At 44.4% G+C, this 19,791-nt stretch overlaps 1 protein-coding gene across 6 annotated transcripts in view; it reads right to left on the reverse strand.

The window, feature by feature from the left end:
- The window catches only part of LOC119707283 (limbic system associated membrane protein), a 998,862-nt gene that overhangs the window by 109,686 nt on the left and 869,385 nt on the right, over positions 1 to 19,791 (reverse strand). For all 6 annotated transcript variants that reach the window (XM_038152399.1, XM_038152024.1, XM_038152213.1 and 3 more), the window contains one exon: positions 4,869 to 4,994. In XM_038152399.1, coding sequence (XP_038008327.1) covers positions 4,869 to 4,994 — 126 coding nt within the window. The remainder of the gene's footprint in view (positions 1 to 4,868; positions 4,995 to 19,791) is intronic.

Consider the following 19,791-nt stretch of genomic DNA (forward strand, 5'->3'; position numbering starts at 1 on the left):
GAGCCAAAGTGGGTTTCTTTAGACTGTCAGGTGAAATTTGGAAGAGTCCAGAGTGTTTCCTTCTCCATCAAGTGGGCTTGCTGGGCTGAGGCCAAGGAAGTTGGATCCAGAATGGGATACCTAGTGGCTTTATACAGGTTTCATACTCTGTAGCTTCTCTAGGAAAAGGGAACTGCTTGTTCCTCAGCTGGTAACTCAATCCCTCAGCTTTAGTCAATATAGCTTTGTCTCCCTGTCACCATCTCTCAGGCTGCCATCAGCATGGGAGCTAAAGGCACTGGCCAGAGCACCCATGAGCAAGGCCCTTGGGAAGATTTCAATTACTGATGCTTTGTGGGAAAGAAGCAGAAACACCAATGGTGCTGCTTTTGTGAGCTCAAGTACAAGCTTCTCAGCACAGGAGATGGCTTCTTCTTCTGCATTTGCCTGCCCATGCACAGCAAAAGGATTAGCAGTGAGATCTCTGCTAATTCAGAGACCTTGCAACAACTGTCCATGTTCATATTGCTGCAAACCCGATTCACAAGAGGCCACTCTTTAGGGCTTCCCTTGAGAGTTTATTGGTAAGGATATAAATGTACATTAATTTTTCTTCTTACCAGAAAGCTCTTTTTAAGTCAACCAGGCACCTAGCTTGGCTCTGAATAAGACACAGAGATGAGAAATGATAATTTATACTCTGGATTGTGATCTCAGCAGCTTGCAGGCAGGGAGAAGACACATTAGCCTGAATAAACATAAGTCAGTAGAGACATGAAGTAAAACTAAGATGGGCTTGAAAGCAGGCATTGGCTACCATCTCTGAACTATTTCACTGGACTCTTTCCTTGGCTGTGTTAGTTGTTATCCTGGTGCAAGGTACAGGGAAAACAGAGCTCCTTCTAACATAACTACCCACAGGTGGGTAGGCTGCTTGTGGTATCTCTCACAGACCATGCAAGTGTGGTAAGTGATAAACGGTCCTGTGTCAGGACTTCATCCAAGATGTGGTGCAACTACGGGATATTTGAGGTTATTCAGTGACAAAAAATAATCTATACCTATGTGGGGCAGGGATTAAGTAAGTTATGAGATAATAGTAAGGAGAATAAAACAAGAGGGTACCACCCACTCTTGGTACAAAGAAGCTGGGTTTTGCCCCTTTCAAGACATGAGACTATGGAGTGTTCCCTAGTGAAGTATTCCTAATGCTAACAACTGCTAATTCATGCAGACTGCATAGGACACCATCAATACTCACCCCCACTCTAACTGAACACATCACAATTTCCTGACAAATCCAGTTCAGATCTTCAGTTTTATGGTCTTTGCCATGGGTTACCATCATAAACCAGGGTGGCAAAAGTCATCAGGTAAGGCAAGCTTAACAAGCCTGCAGCTGCGTCCTGAATCATAGGAAAGGGATCAGACTATGTGCAGGGAGGGATCTGCTGTTCTGCTGCTGGAAGATGCAGGTCAGGGATCCCAGAAAAGAGCTCTGCTGGCCAGAGGAGAAGAGCTAATGAAGCTGTTCGTGCTCCCAGACAATGCCTGTTAAATTATCCACAACTACTCAGACCAGGTTGCCAACATGCTAAAGAACAATGGCCCCTCAGGTGAAAAAAAAAAGGGTCTTGGTGACTCTCTCCACCTGCTCTGTCAAAATACATCTGCCAATCAACTGAAGAGGAATGTAAGAGCAGAGCAAGGACTTGCATTGTTCCAAGGAATGTCATTCCTGCTCTCATCAAATTAAAGCTGATCTGTATTGTCATTTACCATTGAATTATTAAAGTATTTTTCCCCTTACCTGTCTTCCTCCTAGGCATCAGTGCTACAGTCATCAACCTCAGTCACACTTTAGCTTTCTCACAGGGTTAGGAAAGGTTTTTTTTTTTCCTATGGGCTGCTTGCTGGCATCAGGATTTGTAGTTGAAGTGAGAAAAATGTCTGGTTCAACTGCTCACTGAAGAACCGGAACAGGAAGCAACACAGCAATTTATAAATCAATTTTTTTCGCTTCCCAGATAGGCAGATAAGTAAGCTATGATTGCAGCATTTAAATGACCTATCACATGCATCCCTACCTTCTCTGCCTAAGTATCAACACTGCCTTGCCTTTGCATTTGTATCTTTCACTTCCCAGTCAACAAGAATTCAATCATTTCTGTGGTCCTAACTCAGGTAATTAGCCAACAAACTCTATTGATGAAGTCAATGAATGAAAGAAACAGCAGACAAAGTTGCTAATGAACTTCTTGAGGAGAGTGCACAAAGAAAAAGTCATTTGGCCCTCTTGCCCCTGATATGGGTTTAATTTCACTTCCTGGCCATTCAAAATCTCCCACACAAGCTCAGTAACACTCTTTCTTCCAGTTCTTCAGTCACAAGCTTAACCATGAAAAAAATTAAAGGAGAGAGATATATTTTAGAAACCTTTACAGTGATCTAAAATAGCTCTTTGATGCATAGCAGATGTCTTCAAAACTTGCATAAATGGAGCCAAAATGCCTTGCAGTTCTGGAAAAGGGAGATTCCAAGATAAGACACGTTTCAAACTGCAGCAGCTCTGTAAGAGATTTCGAATTTATATTAATTGTCAACCTCAAGGAAAACATCTAAAAGAAGCCCTTCTGTCTCCCATTTTGAGACAAGTGTCTTACTGGGCTTTACGCTGCTCAAAGACCTGATGTTGCCTGAAAGCAGTTCCTCTCTATCTGTAAAAGACAGCAGATGGGTTCAGATGGGGAAAAAGAAAGAACCACAATCAGTAACACATGGAGGTGACAGACTGAGGACTGCCTGCCCTTCATCATAACCTCTAGTTTGTTTCACAGGAGGTGCTTGGCAGGCTTCACTGCAGGGAGGAGGACTGAGGAGGGATTAGAAAGGAGTCTGTGAGGTGGTGCTGAGGGATGCTTACATGGCAACACCTCTGAGACACACAGCATGGGAGAAAAAATGTGAAGGGACATGCTGGAAACCTGAACAACAGAGCCAAGAAAACGGTCCCCACGGTCACAGTAGGGATGGGATTCTTCAGCTGTGTTGCTAACCAGAGGGGATAGCCAGAGTGAGGATGTGAGGATTTGTTCTGTAGACTTTTGTAAAAAAAGACAAAAAAAAAAAAAAAACAAAAACAAAAAAAAAAAAAAACAAAAAAAAAAACTGTGTCTGATACAGTGAAATAGGTGGTACAAATGAAAAAAAACCTCCCACAAAGCAGCAGCAGCCAAAATGATGAGTCAGGACAAGAATCTTCTCACTGCTCTGAAGAAAACATCTCATGTGTACCAGGTCTTAGATTTCATGAAGATTTAACGCCCTTAACTCAGTTTTAGGCTGTGCTCACGGAGTAGATAGGGAGTATCTTTTAGCTGGATACAAGAAAGATAACTGAAAGACTGATACAGCAGTAATATGGAAGATTTGATTTGAAGTAAACCTTAAGAACAGAGCTAGAAGATTCTATATACATAACTAAAGATGAAAAAAAAAAGTTTGCTTCTCCTATGAATGTAAATGGCACAGTCATACTTAATTCTGAAAAAAAAAAAAAAAAAAAGAAGAACAGAAAAGTCAGGTAGTGATGATAATACCACAGAGGACTAGTGTGCCCCTAGTCAGCCCTGCTCTCACCTCTTCCTGGCAGGCTTTCCCCATCTTTTTTCTCTTGGCATTGCAAGAAATGGGCCAGAAATCCATACTGCATATCTAGCTTTCATATACATGAAAGCTCAGGAGAACTTTGGTTCGGCTGAAGAAAAAAGACAGGAAATTTAAATAACCCCAATCTCAACCACAGGCTCCAAATGAGGGGGTTCTGGATATAGCCCTTAGATTAAGCTCTGTTCCAATGTGCCATTCTATCTCTCTCCAATTTTCTTTCTGCAACACTTTCTGGCTCACTTTTCTCCCTTTTCTGGCTGTTGAACTGCAGTAGAAAGCTGGACTATCTGTAGCGCATGCAGAATGTTTGTTCTCTGCCTTCCTCAAATCCTCTTCAACCCTTTACATATATGGGAGTATCACAGAAGATCATTCATATGGGACTAATCAATGTTTTCCCCATGCATTTTAGATTAAAGAGTATCTGATAGGAAAAGAAATCAGCTAAAGAGTTTTTCTCTCCTCCAAGGACATGAGATGGAAGGATAGAAACCTACCTCTTGTTCTCATCCTACTGTTATATCTTTAGGGGTTGAAGATTTTCCTGCAACCCAAGCTGCTAACCCCACAGAGTCTGGCCACTAAAAAGACATTCTCCTCCCAAACTTGCCACATCCTTGAGCATGGAGGGCACAGTCAGATAGCAGAACAAAGATGGTGAGTTCTTCTTTATTCTGTTACCATCCTGCTCTTCATTCACCTTGAAGATCAATTGCCTTCTTTACTCACCTCAGAAGACACAAGACTTCTGGCTGCCTGCCAAAGTGGAGAGCAGTATGAAATAAACTGGGCCACTGTTTGTCTCTCTCTTTTAAGGCAAATCAGTAGGAAGCAAATCCCATGGTTTTCAGAAAGAACCTCTTTTATGCAGTGTCTCAACAGAAATCCTTTTCCCTCAGTCTAGCACCAGCAGCATTTCATCTCCACCACTGTGCTGTGCATTACCAGCAGTAGAGACTGGGACAGCTAGATGAAGACCTAAGCTAAATAGAATTACAGGTCCAATTCTGCAGAGCATCTATTGAAGTAATTTCATTTGTTCACTTGGAAAACCTGGTTATTGTGCCTGGGAATTCACTCTGCAAAATAAGCTTGAAGTACATTTAAGATTCTTGCCACTTTTCTATAGCTGCCTATATTGCTACTGAAATTTTCTTTGATGCTGGAAGAGAAGGGAACTACTGTACAGTTCACAAATCGAATCCAGTTGGATTTCTTACCTGTAGGAGTGAGGTGCCTCCAGGTGATGACAGGCTCAGGACGCCCATTTGCCATGCAAACCAGGGTCACGTTGCTGCCCTCATTCACGGTGATGTCTGAGGAGATATTTGAGATCTTTGGTGGAACTGTGAAGACAAAAGAAAGTTTGACCTTGTTACAAGCAGAATTACGGAGGGCAGCTTGCCTGGCTTAATAAACTACCTACCTATTAACCAGAGCCAGCCACAAACTCACCTCACAGGCTGCACCCCTCTCACTACTAGCTAGGTTTCTGAAATTACATCAGATTAGGATATATTGATGTGTAGTTTGTATTTCAAGGTTCTACAGCTAGAAATGGCTTGTGCTGCAACTGCAATGCTTTGTGTTTGGACAAGTTTGGGGGTCTTCATAAAATGACCTCTCAGAACTTGCCTGCCCACCTCAAGGCTGCATGGAAGGGATCAGCAGGCTCCAAGTATCATCCCAGCTAATTTTTACACTCTGGGAAGTCCCAGATGGAGCTCTACATCATCCTGCAGGATGCCAGGCTTCAAGGCACTGACTCAAATGGTGTATTAGTTATTGGTTTCTGTGATACCTTTTAGCCAAGAGGGATCCCCCATGGGCTACCTGCAGTAGGCAGCTTCTGGATGACTGCACCACACATGACAGAGCACCAAAGGCACAGTAGAATCTTTAAGATTCACAAGATCAGCCATGACTTGGACATTCAAGATCCTTAAAAACCTTCCAAGCTGAGTTTGTGTCATTGCACCAGAGCGACCATGAATTGGGACCTGAACAGGCACTTCCAGGTGTGGAGTGTGCCAGCTGTTGCAGTCTTTCCTCTCTCATACCCATGCTTCCATGCTTCACACCCCATGTCAGGTGGTGAGGGATTTTCACTAAAAAGGAATCCTCTAGTTGCTTTTTTAAATATATTTTCAGCTTCCAAATTTGTGTGTAGCGAGGAATGAAACAACACAATTTTCTGCTTTGCTTACCACAGACTAAACAGACAGCGGCTTTTCCCTGCCTGGAAGGAGGGGCTGATGGTCCTTTTGAGGCAACACTGCCTATAAGCTAGGTGGGGAAAAGGAAATGAAGCCTGACGAGAGCAACTCACTACTTCCAGCTGTGTTGCTGGAATCACAGGAATGTTGTTTACAACCCACAGCTCATTAGCCCCTCTCTGTAGGCCCCAAACTCATGTACAACGTTTGAGTATCTATGACCATGGGACCCCCGTGAAGGAAGGGGACCTGTTGAGTAAAGTGAGGCCGACATCTATTTTCCAACAGGCTCACACACCCAGGCAAGGAGGTGCACTGGGGAAGGATTGCTGTTATCTGTGGAGAGGTGACAATGCAGGGGGGGCAGCGAGGGAGCAGCCGGGGGGCAACACAATGGGGACGGCTTTTGTGCACCTTGAGAAAATAGGACAGCCGGGGGCCCACCTCAAATGCCTATGCACCAGTGCAGGCATCGTGGTGGAAAAACAGCAGCAATCAGATGTTCACAGAAATTTACAGAGGGAACCATTGGAATTTCATTCACAGTGAAAAACCATTGGGATGACAGAGCGGGGTGAAACAGCTCTTAGGACTGGCCTGTAACTCAGATACAGGCTTTCTAAGAAAGACAGGCGGGAAAGGAGAGGTAAAGAATTGCAAAGCAGTGGCTGGCGTGTACCCAGCTCTGAATGGTGAACTAGCTTAGATGTAAGTATCACAGGATATCACAGTGCCATCCCTGTTCCTTGAAGTAGTTTATTACCAACTACTTCATTAAGAAGAGGCAATACTGCTTTAGACAGGTAGAATAAGCCTCACAATAACAGTCCCTCTTTAGGGACCAACCATCTTGATATTTTCTGGAAGGGAGAAAGTTCTAGGCTCAAGGAGTCACACATGGGGATCCTTCAGGTTCAGCATGAGTTAGTAGAATGCCCTTGCAGCAAAAACCAAGTGTCTGGGTTGTATTAGCAAGAGTATAACCCCCCAAGTGGAAGGAAGTGTCTAAAACCCTTTACATGGTGCTTATTAGACAGCATCTCAGGCACTAGATCAGTTTTGGGCTCCCCAGGACAAGAAGGCCATAGACACCCTTGAGCAAGTCCACTTGAAGGCTCCCAAGATGGGAGAACCTATGAGAGATGGGTCTGTTCAGTCTGAAGAAGAGAAGGCTGAGGGAGATCTTATTGCTCTCTACAAAACTGAGTGCAAACGTGCAGAAAAGACAGATGCAGGCTTTACTCAGAGGTGCACAGTGAACACTGAAAAGCAGCTAACATGAGCTGCAGTGAAGGGAAAATTCTGACTCAAAATAAGGGAAAAACTTTTACTTTCAAAACAGGCTCCTCAGAGAGGGGATGGAAACTTATCCCTGGAGATACAGAAAACTCACTTCCTTTCTTTTCCAGTGGATGAGGGGAACATCCTGTCGCATGGCACAGGACAGACCTGCTCATTGTTCCAGTCACCAGATCTGCAGGCTGGCAGAGCCCTGAAAGTTCTGGTGCCAAAATCCAAACTGCTACTCTTACTTACTGGGAGCAAAGCAACTTCGAGGGCCACCTCAGACCTGATAGAAGACCAACATACACAGGAGAGGACCGAGGGGCTTAGTCTGGGAAAGAACATCAGGGCTGTTATTTCTTCAAAAGTTGAGGCCCAGGTGTTCTGTCAGGGGACACAAGGACAGTGACTTTGGAGCATCCTCAGCACAACTTCTCCATGGTGCATTGGCAAACCTGAGTAAGGAGAGCCCAGGAGTAAAACCAGTGGCTATACCACATTTTGAGAATATTATCGTGACCCCAAGGGGTTAACATTTCCATATGGAAAAAAAAAGCCGTGCAACAAACCAAGAAGGGCTAAACTAAAGCAGGAGTAGCAGGTAACGCTGTGGGCCAGTGTGAAGCCCTAGTAGAATGGTGCAATGCCAGCCAAAATGGCTGAGGAAAGAGCAGCAAAAGCCACTACAGGGCAGCAGCAGAGCTCCAGCTGGGGCAAGTATAAACTGCCTCTCTCCAAAGCCATCAAGACATTTTACTTCACAGAGGATCAAGTAAACTCAGCCAGTACAAGCAGTTTTTACCATGCCTACCAAATGCCCAAGAGGAAAAGCATGTGTCCAGATGGCCATATCTGTCTTGCCACTTTTTTTTCAGATGAGGGTGAAAAGGACAACCAAGGCTGAAATACTGTTTGGAATAAAATGGCTGGTTCCTTTCAGCTGCCACCTCAGTCTGAAGGCAAGGAAAGGCTAAGACAAGGGGAATAGGGTAGGAAATAATTTCCCTCTAAATTTAAAACCTGGCTTGGCTTCATCTGTTTAGAATCCAAAGCCAGTGGACAATAATTTCACTCAGATAAAAAGTCAGAGACTTTTAATTTTCAGGGCGTCAAGCCAGCATGTTAAAATGCCAAAACTGTCAGCACCAGCACCAGTTAGCATTGCCTCCTTGGCACTTGTCATTACTTTGCGCACACCTTTTTAGGACAACCTTAAAATGAAAAGCTTTGACCTTATTATTTTTCCCCATGTGTGGGTTTTCACAGGTCCCAGACTGCTGAAAGAAGGATTGCTGAAAATAAAATCTCCTGGGACCAGAATCTTCTGGGTGTCACAGCTTCCATTTGCCCATTCATCTCCTGTTGACTCTCAAGTGGAAAATTATTTTGTGACTGGTCTCTCAGAACCATTAGCAGGTGCAAACCCAAAGGCTGCAGCCCCACAGCATGGCAAATACTACAGCTCAACAGCACTTACAGGCATTTTCATAATTTGACTAACAGCATTTTACTTCAGGGCAAACCAGGCTGTTGCTGGACCCCTCTGGCTCCAAGGACCATGGGAAAGCACTGCCAAGGTCTTAGGTACTGTTGAAAAAGATAAGATTGCCATATTTTTCTGTTCTTTCAGTGTAAATCATATTGAGTATCCATTACAATGTGCTTAGGATGCCCCTGGTTGGGGTGGGGAGCAGAGCCAGACATGAAAGGAGGCATACTGTAGTACCCCACTCCTCCATCCCCGGACAGGGAGGATGCCCCACCCACAGGAGGGACTGATTCTGGAGAGATGGGAATGAACACTGAGAGGAATGGCTTAAAAGTCACATATTTGTTTCTTCTACATTTCATATCTATGGCAGAAGGCTGATGGCAGCCCAGCATCTCATCTTCCATGTCACTGACAGCAAATAACAAATCCCAAAGTAACCAGTGGCTGTTCTCCATGAGGGAAGCGCACATTGGAAGAGGAGAGCTGCAAGGCAGGAGCGAGACAAGGGCAAAGATACTGTAGGGTGCCCTGGACTGGGAGGGCAGAAGGGCTGGAGAGGTACAAGGTCAGAGCTGGTGTGGGAGATTTCAAGTCCCAAGAAAGATACAGTGACAGAGCTAGGTAGAACAGGCTTGTGCAGAAACAGCTTGCACCGAGGCTTTTCTAGTTAATTGCCGTCAATCCTTCACTTCATGACAACTGCAACTCACATTCATTTAAATAATAAGAAAGACTGAGATATGAAAAATAGATCATGCTCCCCCAGCACAATCACTTTTGCTCTCCAGATGAAAGCAGGTGATTTGTTTCCACAAAAACACCCGCTATAGCAGTTATTACAGACCAGGGGCTGCATACGTGAGGCATCAAGGAAACCACAAACAAGCAAACACACAAACATCTGCTGCTGTTATCCTTGCCTTTTATGACCAAAGCCCTTCAGAGCTCAAAACTCCTCCTGAGATATTACCTGGGATGGTGTGGGTGGGTTGGATCAGTGTTCTGATTCAAGGCTATGGAAGGAGGCAAGGAGCAGAGCTACATCCCTAATGTGTCAGTAAATGAGTGAGCCCAGAGGTTGAGAGACACAAGTTCACATGCAGGACACAACACATTAGTGCCTTTCCAGGAGTGCAATGGGGGATGGAACAAGAAAGCATCAAGGCCACCCTTGCTAAAGCACTGCTTCTAGAGATCTTTTCCTAATGTTGTTTCTGCTGAACCCGACCCATGTTACAGCTCCCAAACAGTTCAGATCCCTGCCTTTTGATCAGAGCACTTAGACACAGCACAGGCACAAAGTGGCAGGAGTGGCAAGCACTGCTTAGCAGAAGTTGTACAAGGGGTACTTACAGGCTGGGGGCACTAGCCCCTGACTCCTGCACTGATGGCACGCTGCTTTCATGGTGCTTCACATGATACTTCAATGCAGCAGGAGGATGAGTTGGTGAGAAAAGGGCAGGAAGCACAGGACTAGGAACTCAACTCGGGTATGACAACAAAAGCAAACAGAGGGAGAGTGGACACATAGCTGGAAAACTCTGAGCCATGTAAATGGACTCGCATGAAATTCAGTCAGATGCCTGGACTCTTCCCTCTGGGTAAACAGTGTCCTACGTCTAAGGCCTTCGGATGGAGCTTTCCACTGTGGGGCAGCTACTCTGCAATCTACAATTCCAAGACTGCTCAACAGTACAGTATTTTGTCAATAAGTCACAAAATACATTAAAAAAATACAGCTCTTATTACGAGTCTACAGACCTATAATGCAACAAAAGCTATTTAATACATCCAAGACACAGATGCAAACAGCATTGCAGCTGCCTAAGAAAGCCCATAAGCTTCATTTAGGTGGTCTAACTGCTTGTCCGAAAAAGGGCACCTTGGATACAAATGGAAAACTTCTCAATTCCTTCCATATATCCTCATTAGTTGCTTCCTCCAGCCTATTTCCTTACTCTCTGTAGGCAAGTAGGACCCCCATCTGTTGGATTAAATTAAGAGTCCCACCCACTAATACACAGGAGTCACCAGCTCTCAGGGCAAAAAAGAAGAAAACATCAGGACTTCTCTCCAAAGTCAAAGGAACTTTGCAGCCACTAAAACCCTCCCCAGGTGCCTATCAATTAGCCTTGAGAGTTCTTATTTCCTTGTCCCCAGATCCCAATTAACAGCACTTTATATAAAACGCTAATAAGCCCCAAGGCAGAGGTAGGGGGGATGCTGACCATCATATGGCTCTTCAGTGCTTTAGAACAGCCACCTTGCTCACCACAATTAGGGGTCCTTTCCTGGGGCAATTAATTGACAGCAAATTGGCCTCATTACTCATTGTTTAGTTAAAGTGTTTAGTGATGAAAAGAGAACCTGAAGAAGGGACTGAGCTGCTAAACACAACTAAATGGTTTAATTTCCCTCTTATGTGTGCAGCAGGCTAATCACAGCTCTTTACAGCCATAACAAGAAACAGCTTGTTGATGCTAAAGCCCAAAGTCCGCAAAGGGAGAAAGCTGAGGGCTGGAAAGTAAAATCCAGACACCCTTTGGGATGCAGCATGGTAATGTTTCTGAAGCATTCCACAGAAGAAATGCGACATCAGACCCAAGATGTGTTTTTTACGGTCTGATTCACGTTGCAGCCTCAGCCAGAGGGAGATGAAGCTGTCAGCAGAGCGAGAGGACAGAGAGGGAAGTTGTTGAACTTCATTAAAGAGAGTGGACTCTGCAAGAGCGTTCTGACCTTTCACTCTGCTAGGCTTGTTTCACTCTGCCAATGCTTCACTCAGCATTAAAGCTTCTGTGAAGTAGAGGCAAATGCTAAAGGCTTGGTTTTGTTTTTTAATCCCCTGGGAAACAAAACCTCTCAAAATACACTACAGAGTTTCCACAAGGTGTAAAAATTCCCTCTTTATGTTGTCTGAAAGGGAGTGCCTCATCACGTGGCCGTTAGGGAACAGTCTATGACAGCCAGAACATGGAAACCACTTTAAAAGATCTGCAGTTCCCAACCCATAGTGTGCTCCCACACTGCTCTGCACTGCTGGAGCTGATCTCCATCAAGCATCACTGCTGATGCCAAGAGAGGCCAGGCAGGAGGAGGCACAGGGGCTGCTAGCTTGGGCCTTGCATCTTGGTGAGCTCCTCCCATCGTGCAGCTGGAGCCTCACCCGCTGAGATGCCAGGCAGGAAATTTTTTAAAATCCAGATGAGGACTGTACATATCACACTGCCTGGGAGCAGAGAAGCAGACAGGATCCTATAAATCAAAGCCATGTGCAAAGCTACCCATGAGCTGGGCAGCATGTCAGAGCACACCACACTGGAGAGTGAGTTTACAAGCCAAAACAATTTGTCTAAAGGAATGCTCTGCCTCATCCAATAGTGTCTGGACTATTATTTCCACGTAACATTGCATGGGAAGCCCTTCCAGTACATTCTTTCTTTCTTAGCAGAGAGCAGCACAGTGTGTGAGTGTGTTGCACTGTCCTATTCCTGAGCTGTTGGAAAAGACAGCACAGAACTGGACTCAATTCTTTACACTCATTATCACTGTTTTTACTTTTAATAAACTTGTCTCCATTAAATTTTCAGGAGAGAAATAATTTGGCTTCCACACTGAGAGAAACACAGAAAAGAACATCTTAATTCTCAATCCAGCCTTGTTTTCCAGTACACTAAAGTGACAGTACAGGTCAGGGTTAAAAGCAGTCTCACTCCTGTTCATAGCCCAGCACCTCCACTTGAAAACTGGATGCCAGCCTTACACTCTAAAGCAGCTCCAGCTCTGGGCCTGAGCTCCAGCTTTCACCCAGTGCTGACTGTTTTTCACCCACACCTGGCTTTTTGGTGTGCCCTCCCCAAGCACAGCTTTACAGAACCCACATTTTTGGATCCTGATGCAGTCCAGGAGAGCAGGTTCTCAGTTACATGCTCAGCATGTAAATGAAAGCACAAAACCCAAGCCAGGCATATGCCCAATATCTGCTTATCACCAGATTTGCCCCTCTGCATATGAAGTTCTTTGCTACAACCCTTCCCTTTCTTTTCTATTAGCATACTGAATTTATGCCACTCATCTGCAGTTCCTGTCTTTAAAGCACTGCTCTGTGCACTTGCTGTTTGTGTTGCTACGGTACTTTCCGCTTGTAAAACTGACTTCAAGAGCTTTATGGCTAACCCTCCTAGAGGAGCCTGCTGTGACAACACAGCCTTCCTCACAGGACATGTGTAAACAACAACAGAAGTACTTGCCATGCTAATCCTCAGGGATTAACTATTGGAATGCCACCTAATCCCAAACATTTTAAGGACTGCAGATGTACACAGCTTTTGGTCTTTGTTTCAAGTGTGTTTACATATTCTCTTACACTGTTCTTTTTTAATCTGGTAAGTATTTACTTATGGGACTGAAACAATACAAAATCTTTCTTTCTGCAGACATAATCAGCCATCCTGGAAGAGAAATCCTGTGAGAAAAGTTGCCCTTAGTGTTCAGGTCCTCCAAAGACATTTCTGAGAATTTTCTTAAGAAGAACTTTTTCACGGGAACATTAAGCATGTTGTATGTATATGGCACGCAGCTGAGTCCTTTCTAGGAAATATGCAACCTTTCTAGGAAATATGCAACCTTTCTAGGGCTTGATTCAGACCCAAGGGAGCTTCTCCTGTGATGTTGTTCACTTCTGCACAAGTCCTTTTACAGCAAGAAGGGGTGATGACTTCAAGGAAATGCTGCAGCCAGAGCAGGAATGCTTTATTAGTCAGTTGGAAAAAAAAAAAAAAAACAAACCCCAAGATTATGGGTTTTCAACTGAGTTGCAGCAGCCCTTGGCTCCTGTCTGTTAACTCCTTCTTTGGGATATAGACTAGGAAGCACTGGCCAGGTACGAAGAGAAAAAAATAACAGAGAAAAGCCTATGTAATTCCAGGGAAAGAGGTACAGGTCCAGAGAAGGTAAGTGGGGGAGTAATTTGATTTCAGCTAATACCCCACTCTGGCTAGAAAAACAGAGCCAAATTTTTTGTTTGTTTCTTTTCAGATCTTGTGTTGTTGCTTATATTCAGCTCATTATGGACAGAGTACAACCAACAGAACAACCATCATGAACCACTGATGAACATCCACATAGAGGCCATCTCTCTCCAAAGGCTGCTCTCAGATTCCCTTGACTGCCCATGGTTTATCCCAAATCCTCTTTGACAAGCCACAGGGTGATAAATATGGCTCTCAAATTGTCTTGTGGATACCACATATCCAAGGATCTGGCTCAATTTCAACTGAGGCAGCTTCTCAGTGACAAGCCTGTCACTCAAATCAAATGCATGTGGTACATGTAAAATATTTTTTATTAGCAGGCTTTCCTTTCTTACACATTGAAGTGAGCAAAATGGAGCAGGACAGCTTGCTGTAACCACCTTTCAAGAATGCTTTCAGAATTCTGGAGGAGCAGAAAGCTACAGCAGCACTTTGGAAATGCTGGATTTGCTTTCAGTCAAAAGTATGAAGAACAAAGATAATAATCCCATACTGGAACTTTTACAAAGAATCACAGAATGTCTTGGGTTGGAATGGATATTAAACCTAAAATCATCCAGTTCCAACTCCCCCGCTGTGACCAGGGACATCTTTTACTTGATCAGGTTTCTCAGAGCTTCATCTAACAGGGCCTTGAACACCTCCAGGGATGTGGCATCCACATCTCTCGGCAACCTGTTCCAGTGCCTCACTACTCTCACAGTGAACAATTTCTTCCTAACACCTAATCTAAACCTGACCTCTTTCAGTTTGAAGCTATTTCCCCAACCTGTCACTACATGCTCTTGTTGATATTCTCCTCCATCTTTCTCATAAGATTCCTTTCTAGACTGAGGGTTCAAGAGGCAAGTTTCAGGAATCTGGATATGTTCTGCCTTTCTCCTTCTTCTTCTTGTCCTCCATCTTCTGCTGTTATACTTTTGGACTGGTTTAGAGTAGAGACAGACTGTCTAACATAGGTGATAGCTATTGGAAAATTATTGTAAATAAAGTATACATAGCTCTTAGTATAAAAAACTAACACCACCTCAGGGGCGGTCAGTGTGCCGCAAATTGACCTGCCAGACAGACCTCTGCAGGTCAGAAAATGAATCTTATAGATAAGGAAAAAAAACAACCTTGAAAAGCAGAACCAGTGCATCTCGGCTTCTTCTTCGATCTCGGGGCTGGGAAAAAGAGACTTTCTAACACCTCGGGGTCATCTTGACATCAGAGACCCCAACAAAAGAGTTCAAGGCAAAGAATCCCTCCTGCCATAAATTCTCATCTACATAAGTCTGATTCAGCAGAAAAAAACAAATGCAGTACTCCTGAAGTAAAGGTATCTTTGAACAAAGTAGGCAGCTGGCTAGAGCTGAGATGTGATCGTGGTGATCTCCTTCCCACAAAGCAACCAAGAGCCAAGGCTTCTGAGAAGGACAGTTTCTGCAGTTGGAGCTTCCCTGCCAAAAGAGAGTGCTCTGTTTTGGCTTCGCCACATGCAAGAACACCTTGACATCTTGAAATTTCCCTACTATTTCCCTTTCCAAGCTTTGCTGTATGGTAAAGATATGCTGCATACATGCAGACAACCTCAAAGGAAGGGAAGGGATGTGTCCCAGGAGCTTTGCTCTGTAAACATATGACATTGAATTGGTGCCATTTCAATTAAAGGAGACTTTCTCCCAGACTGCCAGGAATGAGGCTTATTCCTTGTAGTCTGCAGCTTTACTAGGACACATAAAAACACTGCCTTCTTCCCCCAGAGTGGTTCAAGGCTGCCCTGTTCAAAGTTAATGGTTTGCTGGTCTCTTAGTGTTACAAACTGAGGGAATCACAGAATGGATAGGGTTGGAAGGGGTCACAATGGGTCATCTGGTCCAACCTTCCTGCTAAAGTATCATCCTAGACTACACTGTCTATTCAGGAGGACGAGATTGCATCCAGAAGGGTTGCCAGCACCTTTGTGTTTAGTGGGACAACATCTTTACAGAAAACTTTTATCTAAGGTTCTGCAAGCAAATACTTGCCACCCCAGAAATCCAGTGCTACCGACTTCAGAGCAGGAATGAGGTTATCTCCTCTGATTTTCAACAAAGAACACAAACAAGAAACTGCAATCACTTCCAGCTGCAGCAGGGAATCAAAAACTAAATCCCACATAAAGCACAGGCCTCTACTGTGACAGCACATCCACATCTGAGCCTCTGTAAAAGCGCAGCTATTAAGGTAAGCAACACTACTAAAAAACTGAAGGAATCACTCAGGTGGTCTGGTACTCCGCATTCAGTGATTGTTCTACACACTTGTGCTCCACCTTTCTAAGGCTCAGCTCTAATTCTCACTCTTAGGGAACTAGTGTGTGCAAGATATATGGTATACCCAGAGACTGGTACCTTACTGGTGTCACAAGAGGCACGATGCCTTATCCATCAACAGCTCCAACAAGTGAGTAGGAGAGTAAGAGAAGAATATATGCAAGGCCCCACATGTTTTTTATGAGGAATTAACATGCTGCAAAGTTCCTTGGTGGAACAAAAAGGGCAAATGCAAGACAGACAAAACAGGATTGATGCTTCACTGCTAGTATAAATTAAAGAGAACATGAAATACTCTTACATGAAAATAAATGCAAAGGAGAGAATCAGCCCTATGGTTCATAAACCCAAGGGAAAAAGCTGACCCCTCAAAATACTGTGCAATCTGAACAGGAATAGAAATGTAATCAATAGTTAGGGATACTGATGAATGATAAGGATACATTCATACATTTTCCCTTCTGATGGTCATGATATACTGGAGTCTGCAAAAATTATTTCCCCAAAGCACAAAGAGTGATAAAAAATACAAAGAAACTTTGCATCAGAACACAATTCTGAAAACTCTGCCAAAGCCTGAAGAAAAGCAGAGATAAAGCTGAGATGGCATCACACGATGGATCAACCTGCCACTGGATTGGACGCAGACACTCATGACAAATAGGCACAAGGGATGCAGCACAAATATGGTGTGACACTATATCCTGGGCATATGCTTGATGTATGGAGGATTAAATGCCACACACACACTGTCCTGGGTAGATTGTATCTAGTGCTGACAGATACCTGAGGGATCTGTCTCTTCCTTTATACACTTTGGCAATTGCCATGCCAACAAAGGATTATGGGACTGGGGGGATGAGAAGGAGAGATCATTTGCTACTCTATTTAAAAGAGACTTTATCCTCTGGGGGCATTTTGTAAAGATGTTGGATTTCTTCTTAAATTTTATTTCTACCTGCCTATACACATTTGAGGTTGATGGGCTTCTCTCCTTTCTTCTATCCCTCTAGTACAACACCTCATTCTTCTGGAGTCCCAAACAACCCTAAAGCAAATGTGGCTTCTGTAAGTTAGTTTGAATACTGCAGTCCTCAGCCCTTGCCTCCATGCAAGCTGCAAAGGCAAGAAAACAGTCAACATGCTGTAAAGACCAATTCCTCTCCCTGTGCGGTGAGCCCTCTGATTGACATCTCCATTTGTCGAGAGAGACAGACTGTCTTGAGTGTGAGATAGCTAACCATCACCTGGGGAGGTAGTTAGAGGGAGAGGGAGGGAGAGAGGGGGACACAGCCAGACAGACAGAAAGGCAAAGAAAGACAGACAGAAAGGAGAGCTGAGGAGTGGGAAAGAGGAAAGGACTGACAGTGTGGTGCAGATGAGAGAAAGACAGTAGCGTTTGATAAATTAAGTTGTCAACTTTGGCATCACCTGTGTACCTTGTCATGCCAATAAATTCATTGAGGCTGAACCTGCACCATGAGTCAAGAGTGAGAAAGTGCTGATGGAAGGAAGAAATAACACCCCATTTAAAGACTCAGAGCAATTTATGAGTTACCTCAGGAGGGAAGTAGTGACAATGGGGAAGGAGAGGTGCTTCCCCATCACGCTGGGCAGGGAAGCTTGTTTTGGATTCAAGCTGTCCACCCAGTTGGGCTGCAGACAGTAAACAGATAGAGACAGAGACTTGGTTCAAGAAAGAGAAAGGTGGTGGAGAGGCTTGGTGGGGGTCCAAGGGGAACAGGGCAGGCACATCCTTTGGCATATGTGATGCAGGAATTCCCTTAAGGTGCTGAGGGAAGACATTGAGAACAAGAAGCCAGGTACCCCATTGTGAAAGGAGACAAAGAGCATAGAGCACAGCACCACATCACAGATGGAATGTGAAGGAAAGTGAAGGAAAGCAGAACACAGCTCTGGCACAGAGGGGTGGCTGTGCTGGAAAGCCAGGAAGGACACAAAGTCCTCTGCTGACTTTGAAGTTGGAAGCATGGCACTGAGATGTGAACAGCTTTAACAGGCTGTACCAGGGAAGTACTGCACCAAGGTGCTTTCCTGCACAGCTAAGGAGATTCTCACGAACCTTTTCAAGGATTCCACATATGTCTTAAAAGAGGAGCTCACAGGCTCCTTCCAATCCCTCAGAACTCCAGCGAAGTCTGCTGCATGCAACTGAGGAATAGGAAAACCAATGGTAGAATGCCCTCACCCAATACATTTTTCTTCTCCTGAAACTACAGCTTCCCAAACTGAACAGTACCTGACCCAATTATTTGAGAAATGCATCTGCCTCTTTACTGCTTTCATTTCTTTCATCCAATGCACCATTGCAACCCTTGTGTTCACAGATGATGGGCAGCTCCTAACAAAAATTCTCTGATCAGCCACAGGGACTAAGAGTGGCAGAGGCTGATTTCCAAAGCAACCTGAGACCCCCTGTGACCTCATTTGTAGCCATCCAAAGATGTTTACATTCATGTGACAAGATATGTTCACTGACCCTTGCAATGAGCTGATCTCAACCAAGCACCAGGCACAGCATCAGGAAAGAGAAGGACACCACCTGCTCTGACAGTCATTACTCCCATGGCCTCTGCTGCTGCGTGCTCCACTGATGCTCCAAGCTTGCATGGAGGGGAGGGAAAGAAGGAGAAAGGAAAAAAACCTAGATTTGTCCCTGAGAAGAAGTATTGGTGGTATTTCCTTCAATCAGGGAGAAATTCTGACTCAGCCACACAAGTAGAAAAGCTAGTCTTTTCAGCCTGAGTGAAACACTGAAGATTTACAACTGTTTAGGGTATTTGAAAAGTTTGGATAGAAGGGTGTGTGCACACGCATAACATTTCACAAATCCATGCAGAAGAAATAATGCATGTGGCATAAAACTGACTTATGTGGATATCCGTGTGCATGTATATAAAACATAAACATACTTAGAATGTACATATGTTTATAGTTAGATACATACTGATATATGCACATATACAAATACAGCTATTTGCTCCTGAAACCCCCAGCTTCTTCAAGAGCTCTTGTTTTGGCTGCTGTTTTGCAAGCAACCAGGCAGCCATGACACGGCTGTCTGGCCTGGGGTCCCCTGAGCTGTGTGGTGGAGCTCTGCTGGCTGCGTTCAATTAGACATCAAATGAGAGCAGGGATCTCGCTGAGCCAAGCTTCGTTCTGATCTGACTGGTGACCAGATCAGCTCAGCTGTAGTGCCCTCGGGCTGTGGCACTGTATTAAAGTTGAGGGCAACTTTAATCTGCTTCACCATTTGCACAGTGGAAGCTGTGCTTGGCCTACTGGGAAATTACAAGCATGTCCCTCATTCAAGTAAAGTGGACAGTTCTTTTCCAGGAGTTGTGATCTTTGTGTTCGTGTAAATTAGTTTAAATGATCTAAGTTGGTGGCTTCCAACCATTCTCGTTGTAAGGGCACCTAGCAATTTTCTGGGGAAGGTACATGTGCCGTACAGGGAATGTAACTCTCCTAACAATAGGTTTGGTTTTCATGAAGTTCACAGACTTCCTGAGAGTTACAGACTATGATGGTCTGATGGATTTTCACTTACTATAGGGAAGAAGGAAAAAAGTCTCACAGTTCATAGTCTTCTTCTGTCAGGGGTATTGAGTTGATTATTGCCCCCCTTAGCAACAGGAATAGAAAGACAGAGCTGTAGACATGGGGACCTTTTGCCACGTGAAGGGGCCTGTGGTACACTTAAGCATCCCTGTCTCCTTGAAAGGTTACAGGGATATCCTGCCACACAAGAAATCACTTCTAACCACACACATGCCCTCACGGACATCAATGCTCCTGAA

This window comes from Motacilla alba, chromosome 1, assembly GCF_015832195.1.
Source record: "Motacilla alba alba isolate MOTALB_02 chromosome 1, Motacilla_alba_V1.0_pri, whole genome shotgun sequence".
NCBI classification, from domain to species: domain Eukaryota; kingdom Metazoa; phylum Chordata; class Aves; order Passeriformes; family Motacillidae; genus Motacilla; species Motacilla alba.